Below are 12,306 nucleotides of genomic sequence, written 5' to 3' on the forward strand. Positions count from 1 at the left end.
CTACAGCCCTTCATGTGCCAAGTTCGCTCTCCTCTCTGTGTTTCCAGTGTAAATGTATTGTAAAGCAGTGTTGTAAATCTTCAGATGCCTCCCTCCTTTTTTTTCTTTTCTTTTTTTTTTCTTTTACTGTAGCTTCATCAGTTTTCTTTTTTCTTTTATTGCTATTTATATAAAGAGTATGGTCTACGGTTGGCAAGCCACATATTTGTGAAAGAAATATCCCAGGATAGCCTGGCAGCAAGAGATGGCAATATTCAGGAAGGAGATGTTGTACTGAAGGTATAGTAAATGGTGGTGGTGTTTGTTCAAAGGGTAAACTCATTGATGTAACTGTTCTTAGAATTAGCTATCTCTTAATAGCGTAATTATTTTTAGTAGATGATGTATCATTTTTTTATTAAATTATTTCAAAGATCAATAAATATAAGTATAAATCAACCTCTCTAAGGAAAGGAAAATTATAAAGGCTTTTTGGTTTTTTTGGTATTACTCCCCAGGCCTTAATCAGACAAATAGTGCCCACTGTAAATGCATAATAGAAAACATTTGGGATGTTATGAGACTTTGGCCCTACGTGCTTAGTTATACAGTATAATGTTGTGGAATTGTGGTATTGAGAAACACTAGAACTTTCCTTCAGGTTAATTTTTTTTTTTTTTTTTGGTAGAGATCAATAAACGCAGGGATTTTTAATTCATACTAACAGTTTCTATTTCAAGATACTGCTGTAAATGTCTTGGTGCAGAAAACATACCATTCCTTACTCAGCAGTGCTGGTTCGAAAAGCATAACTAATATTTTGAAATTTTTGTATTAGTGGTAGAGGCTTTGTCTTTGAAAGATTAAAAATAATTTTCTATATTATGTTATAGTTTGGATGTGCCCAATAGTCTTCCATTGTATAGTGGTAATTTGATAAATATCTCTAGCTATTTCTAAATATCATCAGACAGAAAAACACTGTCTTTATTGGAGATTCACTGTTTTTTTCAGTAAGTTTATATTTGCTCTTTTTTACTTTGTTCCAGATAAATGGCACAGTGACGGAAAATATGTCATTAGCAGATGCAAAAACACTAATAGAAAGGTCAAAAGGCAAGCTGAAGATGGTTGTTCAGCGAGATGAACGAGCTACGCTGTTGAATGTCCCTGATCTTTCTGACAGTATTCATTCTGCTAATGCTTCAGAAAGAGATGGTGAGTATAAATAAACTTGACTTCCAAAGGGAGAGAAGAATTCCCTGTGTTATGAAGATGTGGAATACCAGAGTGGGATGAGAGGGTGGGGAGGAGAAGAGTTAGGAGTAGGATTGTCATGTGGGTAAATTCTTGTTTGAATGTGAGTGAAATCCACACGTTCAAAGACAGAGAGAAAAAGATATAGTTCCTATTCTGGTAATTGTTCTTTCAGGAATATTAAGTTTACTTGTTTTGAAATAATAAACATGGATTTAACATCTTCATAAAAATTCTCTGCAAAAGCTTATTTCCATTTGAGCAGGTCATGCCACCATTTTAATTACAATCATTTCATGAAAAAACAACTTTTATTTAACAGACATTTCAGAAATTCAGTCGCTGGCATCAGATCATTCCAACCGATCACATGACAGGCCCCGCCGCAGTCGTTCACGATCTCCTGACCAGAGGTCAGAGCCTTCAGACCATTCCAGACATTCTCCACAGCAGCCCAGCAACGGCAGGTGATGGCAGCATTGTATTATTTTTAAATCAACTATTTAATGTGACGTATAAGTTGTAGGAGTACTTGGATTTATACAGTGTGACAAATGTGATGCAGAACTATGGTAGTAGTAATACGGCATTCTTTCTCTTGAGAGATGCAGCTGATAGTGATCCATATTTTCTTAGACTTCAGGAGAAATTGAACGTTTAACTTCAGTGTTATCCCTTTTTTAAACATAATCTTAGAGCATGGTTGTATGAATGACAATATAAGTTTGATAGTGATACATGTTATTGAAGCGTATGTAATTATATTTTGGTTTTAGAAAGCAGTTAGGTGCGAGGATATTTGAGATGACTAGTAGCACAATTCCTATTGAATGTCTGACCTGGGTAAACTTGTTGAAATCTTGCTTTATTTAGGCATAGGCTTTTCATTTTACTCACTAGCCTTCTTTAAATGTTATTTTATGTTTCTGAATACATTTAATTCCTACAAAGTAAGGTGCATTGCACAGCAGATTTAGCTTTTGGAATGTAAATTTAATATTTGAACTTGGTAGTGGGACATTCATGATAATTCTGAAGTAGATAAGTCTACTTTGATATGAATTCACAGAGAAGTGATCTACTGTATGGTTTGGATTTTTTTCTTCTGCTATGTGAAACTTTAGCCTTGAATAACATAACTCTGTCCTGTTTTGCATTTCCACAGTTTGTTGGACATTTTAATCTATTGAAATAGAAATGCAGTGTAGGATTTCAGATTCTACTAAATATTTTTAAGAGAAAAGTTTATCTGCTGAGTGCTCAGAGATGATGGAACAGAAGTTAGAATTAATCTGTTGCAAATTCCAAATTCAGAGCCTGTATTTGAAGCTTTTCAGATGCTGTGAAAATTCTGAAAAACAAATTGCAGCTGGCTGTTCCATAAAACTAAGATATGCCTGATTGGTTATTAATAACATTTTGTTTGCCCAAGGGGAAAATAACACTATACCTTCAAGGTTTTTAGTTTTTTAAGGACTAATAAAACTGCAAGGCAGATCTTACCAGCATGTATATCTGATTTGGGTTATGGATTACAGACATTTTTGCTTCTCTTCCATGTATGTTGTTTGGAGGGACCACAAGGCATTAAAGTTTATTTTCAAGTAGGAACTCCATATTAGTGGGAAAAAAAGCAGGGTCCCAGATGCAGGGATTTGATTGTGAAGGTTGTGAGGTCTCTGTCAGATTTAAAACCTTCATTTCTTGACATGCATTTCTAATGCAGTATGAAAAGGTCTTGTGGAAGGAACAACAACAACAAAATAAAATCCATCAAAACTGAAACTATGACTGACTGACCCTAGTGTTAGTGCTTTCCTGTCCTATTACAGTGGTTTAGATTGATGGTCACTTCCTCCCTATGGACTACACTGTCAGAAGAATTAAATCCTTCCTGAGAAGGAACTTTGAAGTTATCTTAACTCTGAATGCATCTGCTGTATCTACTTCATGAACAAGAGCTACCTTGGCATGGATTGACTTCCTGTTGGATATGTCCCTTTCAAGATCAGAAGATCTGGGCCCTGAGCCACATGAAGAAAAACATATTAAAAGCAACTTCTCTTTGTAGAGGTTATTTGTGCAAGTTCAAGTCTGCTGTAAGATCGAATTAATTGCAACTGCTTCATTTTTTAAAAGTTGGTGGAAAATGTGGATGGGAAAAAAAAAAAGCTTGAGAGCAACAAGCTGAGGAAGAAAAGGTGCAAAAAGTCCTCAAACTGAGCTTAAGGAGGACATTAAAAATGTATTGAAAACAATGAGTCTTTATTTAGACTCTGTTCTGCCAAGTGTTTGTATGTTAATGAGGAGAGAAGTTCCAGGGGAATCCTCTTAGTCCTTTCATACAAGCTTAACTACAGACTTGACACTCTTAGGTGTGCACTAGAGTACAGAAATCTGCCAACAGACTTGCTTCAGTATTGCTTTGAGTTCTGGCAGGGTCTTCAATGTTGTCTGTCTTTCAGTATTCCATACTGGTATGTACACCACTGTGCTTGCAGTTTTCCTGGATATAGAATTTCCATAACAATCGCTATTTGAACAGTCTGTCAAAGTAGTTTTCTTTAGTCCAGAGGAAGTTCACAGATGTCTCTTGAACAGTCTTTATAAAACTCAGATTCTAGAACATGCTCTTCTTAATTTACTAATAAAAAGGACTAATTACGCTTGTATGGGTTTTTTCACTTGTGGAGGATGGCAAATTATCCATAGTCAGTCTTGAAAAGAATACAGAGAATTAATCTTACAAATCTCCAGATACAGTGCTAGAGACTTGGAAATTTTATAGCCAGCTGATACTGAATTAGGTACTAAGTGTATAAGATATAAATATGTCCTGGTTTTGATGAGGAGCTCTCTGAGCAGATCATGTTTTAAAGGTTAAGTATAGTTTTAAAAGATGCATATAATTTTAAAGATGTGCAGAACAACAACTGTTTAGGCAGAGGATAAATGCATCTTAAATATAGAATGTTAGATAACTTAAGGCAACTTTGTATCATCTGTTAAGAGCTGTACTTAAAAAGCTGGAATGAGCAAAAGGGGTCTCTGCACCCTAAGTTGGAGAGTACTTGGGGGGAAGTATCATATATACTCATTCTTACCTATCTGGCCTTAGTGCTGGCAGTAACAAGTCGTTGAGCTAGATAAGCTTTTGGTGCGACCCATCCTGAAAAGTGGCATTTACAGCCAGATGCTGGCAAGCCTGCCAAATTACATCTCTGGGCTGCCCTTTACCAATTGAAGAACTCCCACTTGGGAATTTTCTCTCTCATACTGCCTTCCTCACCTGGGTACTAGAATAGTAAAAAATGTTTTCTGATATGTTTAATGCTTCAGCATCAGCAAGAAAGATGTGGTAGCTTGAAGAAATCCCTGTAGAGGTCATCATTATTTCTGGAAGGATGAGGTTGATTTCTGTAATACAGCTGTCAATTTATATATTGTACAAGAGATTTGTTCTGTCCATTTTCAAAACAAGTTGAAAAACTGGAATGTAGGACAAAAATGAATGCTATTTTGAATGTACTTAGGAAGGAGCTTCTTGGCTCTTACTATCTTCTTATGCTAAACAGTTTGAGATGTGCTAAAAACACATTTGGAAAGAGCCTACATGTTCATATTTTTCAAAACTTTTTCTGTGCAAACAAACATTCTAACTGTGTGTTGCAGACCATCTTTTTTTGTTCTGAAGTGATAGCCACTGTTGATAGCACTAAGTGTGTAGCTGACTGCATTTTGTGACTAAAGGTTATTTAAAAATGCTTCTGTTGGGTATACTTTAAAAGGGGGGGGGGGCAGGGAGGAAGTTAGGTAAAGGGGGCCCTGACAGAGCACAGATGTTAAACAATAGTGTCACAGTGCGCACAGTGAACAACACTTTTGTCTCTTGGGAAGTGCAGCTGTCAGTTTTTAACAAGTTTCCATCACCTAGAAACAGTGACAGCATCAAGTTGTTTCCTGTATCATCTTGCAATTTGAAATACTCGGTGCTTACTGGACAACTTAAGCTAAATCAAGAAAAATTATACTCTCTTGGTGTTCTGATTTTTTTCCGTTTTGTTCTGTCACAGTTGTTTTTCTATCAGCTTTTTCTCCACTTAAACTTTGTTGTCTTATCTAGAGTAGAACTGACCTTTTGCAAACATGCGTAGCATTAGCCCAGTCTGGAAGCGTATTGCTTCAGAGATTTACCTGACTATTTTGTGCTGTGCTCTCAGTGTCTGTATTTTAGTTACTGTTCTTGAGAGCTGTTTTCTTTCATATTTATGCTCTTTTTTTGATATATGCGGGTATAAAAGCAGCATAAAATTACAGTGGGTTCAGACTATGTGGAGAGGAAATGTAAAATGAACTTTGTCCTTGTGTAGTAATTGCAGTATTTTTGGCCTTATTTTTAAAGCAAAACAGAGATACTACTGTTTTGGAATAATGCTTCTGTTGAGTGTTAGGAGATGCTTGGAAACAGGTAGAGATGGTTCATGGGGAAATTACTGTAATATCTCATTAACTAGTGCTTATTACCCAAAAATCTTTGGATGGGGAGGGGTATTAGTTGTAGCTTACACTACTGCAGGACTTTTTTTGTTTATAAGACACATAACATGCATTTAAACAGCTAAATGTATGTGTCTGTTTTTAAAGAGCCAGGAACTATTTTCAGGGGAATGAGGAGTCCAGTCATATTTTAGTCTAGTGCTGGAAGTAAAATACATAAGCTTTCAGCTTATGCACTTAATTTTATGTACAAATGGAAATATGCTGGAAATCTGAAAGAGAAGTAAGAAAATTTTTGTTGGTGAAGTTTAGGAACAAAGTAGAAGGATAAATGCTTACTTTTCATTTTGCTAGATGTAATGGTTGTAGCATCGTTTTAATCAACTCTGGAAGCACCCCCCCACCCCCCCACAAGAGGTTTATCTGAATAAAAAGGCACAAATAAGGATTTTAAAAATTAGGCTGCTGTACTTGTTTTTACTAATTACTTAAAACAAGATGGTTGTTTACAGTGCAAGGGTGCCTGTGTCTTCCCGGATTGTTCTGATGATTGCCGCATTTTTGTGTATTCTGGGTTTTTTTTAGTGGCCTTCAGACACAGTTTTATAACTGGCAGAAGAAAGTACTGAGAAGTCTTAGTATGTCTTGGCTGAATAGCTAAGCTTTGTTTCTGATGTTTCAAACTTCACTTTGCTTCAGGAAAGCACATTCTGCTTGTATTTAGATGTTTACGATTTCTTTTATTCTTTCTCACACATCTTGGACGAGTAGATTTGCTGGCATCTGTTTTCCTAAGTCATATTTCCAACTCTTGACGTATCGGTTCTGATTAAAATAAACAGTCTTTGTATAATGGATTTTTTTGGATACATTCGTGCTTTATGGAAAGTGATACTCATTATTGCCTAGTAGCACCATCTAGCTGTTGGTAGTGAAAAACTTTTTCCTTTATGAGAGGAGATGGGCTTGCACCTACTGACCAAGCCATTGTTATCTTTGAGGAAGTACCTTTTTTCCCCTCCTTGGCAATTAACTCTAATACCGTATAAAAAGCTGTGGTTGGTTTGTGTGTGTCTTCTCTCAAATACTTTTTATATCCTTGTTTATTTGCCAACTCTCAGGAACTGGATAGATACTTTTGAGCATCTCATGACTTTTGTTTTTTTTAAGAATGTATATGCTCTGGAATTAAGACTGTTTCTTTGGCATATTGATCTACTTTTGTTTTCCAGCTGATTATTAATGTTCATCTGCTCCTACCCTAGTAAATTATTTACTGTTCAACAGATAGCAGTGTAACAGTTAACACTTCAACATACAGCGTATGTTCTGTTCAGTTCTGCTGTGGTACAGCTGGTAGCTGTATGTCTATGTAACAACACAAAAATACCCGATCTTTTGAGCTGAAAGAATAGAAATTATGTTCTTTTGAGCTTTAGTTGCTGTCATCATTTAAAGAACATGAGAGGATTTTTTTTTTCTTTTTTAGCTTGTCATATATGCCTTTGTTTTACATTGTAAGCATGTATGGGAAATGCGTAAGAATCAGCAAGTTGTCTTTTTATTAAAATACATGGATGACTGAGTGTGAGAGGAGCGCTCCTCTAATAGCTGTGGATTGAAGGCCTCATCCTCTGTGAAGACTGAGAAATCAGGGGCATGTTTGCATTCTACATTTTAGCTCTGTAAAGCCCTACCAAGAGCCACACTGGCAGCACTTGTGTTCCAGGGCAGCTGCCATACAAAGGAGCAGATAAATTAGCTTGATCACAGCAAAGCCTATGAGTTAAGTCTAAAGAGCCATGATTTCTGTAGGGAGGGGTGAGAAAAAGACCATCGTAACTGCTCTTCTCCCATTCTTCCCTTTGCTTCTCAATTTCTTCTATAGCTTTTAATATATAGCACATGTGTATGACTTCTGTGCTTGAAGCAGACCAGTCTGTTTAACCATGTCATTTCTCCTTCTAAATAGTCATATGTAGAGAAGTCCTTTATTAATGTGAAGTTAGGGACAAAATGCTCAGATTTAGAAATGGTAAAAATTATTAATAATGTGATAGTCTTAAGAACAAAATCTTGTTAAATAGTAATTGGTAATTCCTTACCCACCAAGCGTGAACTTCATGAATTAAAAGATTTATTCTTTAGTCTTAGTAGACTGAGGTCATAGAAACAATTCTATATGCACAGTGGAATCTTTTTTTTCTAATATAGTCTTCGAAGCAGAGAAGATGAGAGAGTAACTAAACCAGGAGCTGTCTCTACACCTGTAAAGAACGCAGATGATATTTCTAAAACTATGGAAGAGGTGGTAGTCGAAAGAACTGAAAAACAAACTCCACCACTCCCAGGTAAAAACATTAAAATGTATTAATTATGCATGTTGTTGAGAATGCATGACCAGTAAAGACTTTATGCTATTGCATATACGGACAGTCTTTGTAACCATAAGTCCATTTATATCTTAGTTTTGGTCCTGAAAACCTAAAGTGTGGGGTCTGCCCATTATATAGGGGTCAAACGACAGTGTTTAGAGCTGTATTTATAGGTGATGATTGTCAAGAGTTTTGTCCTGATTTCTCAAGCAAGGTTAAAATCCATCATCTCTTTTTGGAGAATCAAGCAGTAGACTGGGTCTTATGGGTTACTGTAGCAGACTATATTTAAAGGAGGATGTAGTTAAACCTATTTAGAACTGCTGTTCCCAAGACACAACTCAAAACACTGAAATGCTTTCTTACTGTAGCGCGCGCTTACTACAGTCATGGACCAAGAGGGCATTTTAACAAGTACAGTACAACTAATAAAACCAAAATGAAATCTCATTCCTTTTTTCCAAAAAGGGAAGGATAATGGCAGCAGATAAAAGCCAGGTGGTGTAAAAAAGAAAAACATAAGATAATACAGTGACAGGACACTGTTCTGAGCAGGCTGACTTATAAGATTTTTGTTTACAGAATGAGGTGCCTTAGTGAAATTATAAGTGGAGAAAGAGGAGCTGTGCAGATGGTTTAGAGGGAGCTGTTCTTGAAAGGCTGGGTAGAATAAGAAAAAGCACATTCAAACTTGAAAAAATTTGAAGACTTAATGGATGAGCAATGATGCTTCCACATGTAGTATTCAGTAGCTCAGTGAAGAGTTATGATGTTGATAGACTCCGAAAGATCTTGAAAATGAGAACAGTAGGTTTTCTGATGCAGCAGCCATTACTAAAAAGATTGTCATAGGAAGTGACCTTTTGCAGTGGTGTTATGAAAAGATACAAATGAAGTAAGTTTATATTTGCCAAGATAGAGAAAGGATGTAGTAGTGAGATTAGAAAGATGAATTCAGTATTTCTGTAAGATACTGAAGATTAATAATTGGCATAATACAAAGCCAGCCAGGATAGGAGACCCTTGAGATGGTTCTTAATCCAAAGTAAAGTACTAATAATTGGTTTGAGGGACTGGCAAGCAGGTAGGAAGTGCTGTGGGGATTTTGTTGGTTAGTGGGGAAGAAGAAATGTTCTGTTCTTGGGTGAATGGGAAGAAGCACATGGAAATATTTAGTTTGGGTGGGAGGAGATGTAGGCCAATACATAAAGATAATACTTAAAATTTTTCTGCAGATAAAATTAACTTGCCATAATACATAGTCTGAGATAAAAAGGTGCAATAAAGGGCATAATCCTTTAACAGCATCACAGAAAGCTCTACGGAAATGACAGTCTTTCAAAGAATGTAATGAAAATGTGGTTAGAAAAGTAGTTGATGGATTGTGTGACAGTTTACTGCTTAGACTACGGGCAAGATGACTGTCACTGTTTATTGTGTCAAAGGAGGGTGGAAGCAGAGTATTTGTTCAGAGGAATCATCAGAGGTTTAGGCTAGGAAAGGGTCATTAAAGACTTAAAGGAAAGTGCTGTGTTACTGTATGGTAAGGACAAAAGTCACATTAGCAGAGGCATTATTACCAAACTGTCATCTGAAATTTCGAACTGGTTTGTTCAGTGATTTGAAGGGAAGACAGCATAGTTGTTGGGTAGATCAGGGATATTAGACTAGTTCAAAGCTAGCCTAGTTTGAAATCGACTTTTTTCAAGTGTACAGAGATAAGCCTTAAATACAAATTCTTCTAACCAAGCATGTAGCAGAGAAGAGCCCCTATTAGTGTTCATTACTGAGGGAAGACTGCAGTGGCAGTTTCTTCCCAGTGACTCCAGAGAATCTATGCAGCAGAGCCATACTAAGTGCTTATCTTTAAGAACCACCAACTGGACCAAAGTAAGCATTGAAATCTGCCTACCTCAAGGCATGCAGCAGTAGTTCGAGTATTTGTGGTATTTTTGTTTCAAAAATTGAATTCTTGAGGGAAGAGAGCCAATGGAAAATGAACAAGTTACATCAGATAAATCAAGATGAGAAACAGCAGGGTTGCAAGTGGTCTTGTGAGCATGAAGCCTTCTAGTTCTTGTTTTACAGTGTTCAGAGTACTTAATGAAGTACAAAGAAAGTTTTGGGACTTTTACTGAAGTGATAATTAGGCCAGTAATTACGCTGCTTTGGCACAGTGAGAGTGTCTTCTGTTGTAAGTTTCTAGTATTTCACTTTTAAGTGGGTTTAAGTAGGGTAGAAGGAGGCTACTGAAGAAGTCATTAAGCTCTTAATTAAAAGTTAAGCTTTACTTTCTCATCTTTAAATGACCAAATGGACATTTGAAATCTTTTGATATTTTAATAGAACCAAAGCCAGTGTATGCACAAGGAGGTCAGCCAGATGTGGATTTACCAGTCAGTCCCTCTGATGGTCCTTTACCCAGTTCAACCCATGAAGATGGAATGCTTCGGTAATGTTAACTCTAAACTCTATTTGAATCTGCCTGGTCCTTGAGCAAACTAAGCTTTTATCCAAGGCGATGAATAACCTGTGTAAATGGTCTGATGTAAAGTCCAATATACTGTCCTGACACTTCTGTTCAGAACTACTAGGATGAAGACTTTAGGTGTGTTCCTGAGTCTTGTTGGCACTTACATTGTGTAATATACTGTTTTTCAGTCTGTTAATTTTCTATGGAAATGAGCAGTTACAGTTATCAACTGGTGAAAAGAATTTGTGGTGTTTCTCTCTCCCTGAGCACCCCCAACCCTCTTGCCCTGTCACCATCTCCAGAAAGAGGAGAGATACTGTGGCATATTCTTTTCCTTTCATAATAATTGGAGAGCAATAAAGGTCACTGCAGAAATGTGTGAAGTCATTATGTGGAAATGAGTCTGCTTCAACTGGGATCTCCTTTATGGACATCAGTGTACAATGAGAATAGATTCTAGTTTGGTTTTGTCTCAAATTCATCTTGTTCTCTTGAGAGCCAAAATAGATCTATATGCCAGCACAGCTCTTTAAAAGGATGAATGTTTTTGGAAGAGAGTGTCAAAGTGCCTCACTTAAATCACTGTAAGAGTGTAAGACAGATCCCACTAAACGAGTAAATGCAGTGGTTTTTGGTTTTTTTTTTTGAAGTGCTGATAATGTGTGTTGTAATGCTGCAGTTCATAAGCAGTTAATGGTATGTATAGCTTTATATCCTCTAATTGAAATGATAGGCAAATTAGTTCTTTGCATGTGTTCAGTCTCAAATTTACCAGGTTATTTTGTGCTATTACACCTCTAAGTGGAAAATTTTCTAAATTTCCAGGCCAAGCATGAAACTGGTAAAATTCAGAAAAGGAGATAGTGTGGGCTTGCGACTAGCAGGTGGCAATGATGTTGGCATATTTGTAGCTGGTGTTCTGGAAGACAGCCCTGCGGCAAAAGAAGGATTAGAGGAAGGGGATCAAATTCTCAGGGTATGTCAAAAATGGTAACAGTACAAATGTTTTGTTGTACCAAAGTAGGTTTTCTTTCTGTAATATTGAATATATTGCCTTTGTAGTTCATACAGGGTTTTTTTTTTTTCTGTATGTAATCATTAGATGATTTAATAGTAGCAAAATCTCCTGTTACTATACTGTTGCTAGGAAGGTTAGTAAGTTTCACATTCAATTTCTTAGACTAATTCAGTTGATAAAGTTGTTTGGTTTTTTAACTGTTCGGTCACTAAATTGTCAGGGGGCTCTGTATGTTACTAATGTTTATAGGTGCTCCATAACATGGATCTAAAGAATATCAAATGAACAGCTACCTATTATTCTGGAAGCTATGCTTTTATCAAGAAATAAAGTGGTACAAGAGACATCTTGAGATACATGCACTTGGTGTGTATGTATGAAACTGAGTAAAAAAACCCCAAATCTTAGCAATAAGTTAATTTAGATTTCCCATTGTGTAGTTAAATCTCTGTTATAATGTCATACACTAAATCAAACTCATTACTTCATTGATACCAGGTAAATAACGTAGACTTCACAAATATCATCAGAGAAGAAGCTGTCCTTTTTTTGCTTGATCTTCCTAAAGGCGAAGAAGTAACCATTTTGGCACAGAAGAAAAAAGATGGTAGGTATTTGTATATTGGGAGCAATTTAATAGACTGCTTGGGACAATATAAAAAGTATAGCGAATGATGACTAACTTGTGGCTTGCAGGAAATTGGCAC

The 12,306-nt window shown here is 36.4% G+C and overlaps 1 protein-coding gene across 13 annotated transcripts in view; it reads left to right on the plus strand.

Moving 5' to 3' along the window:
* TJP1 (tight junction protein 1) overlaps positions 1-12,306 on the plus strand; it is a 201,582-nt gene that overhangs the window by 165,705 nt on the left and 23,571 nt on the right. For all 13 annotated transcript variants that reach the window (XM_052809049.1, XM_052809052.1, XM_052809048.1 and 10 more), the window contains 7 exons: positions 176-279; positions 1,029-1,197; positions 1,559-1,703; positions 7,948-8,084; positions 10,455-10,560; positions 11,407-11,557; positions 12,098-12,206. In XM_052809049.1, coding sequence (XP_052665009.1) covers positions 176-279; positions 1,029-1,197; positions 1,559-1,703; positions 7,948-8,084; positions 10,455-10,560; positions 11,407-11,557; positions 12,098-12,206 — 921 coding nt within the window. The remainder of the gene's footprint in view (positions 1-175; positions 280-1,028; positions 1,198-1,558; positions 1,704-7,947; positions 8,085-10,454; positions 10,561-11,406; positions 11,558-12,097; positions 12,207-12,306) is intronic.

Source organism: Harpia harpyja, chromosome 14, assembly GCF_026419915.1.
Source record: "Harpia harpyja isolate bHarHar1 chromosome 14, bHarHar1 primary haplotype, whole genome shotgun sequence".
In the NCBI taxonomy this organism is placed as follows: domain Eukaryota; kingdom Metazoa; phylum Chordata; class Aves; order Accipitriformes; family Accipitridae; genus Harpia; species Harpia harpyja.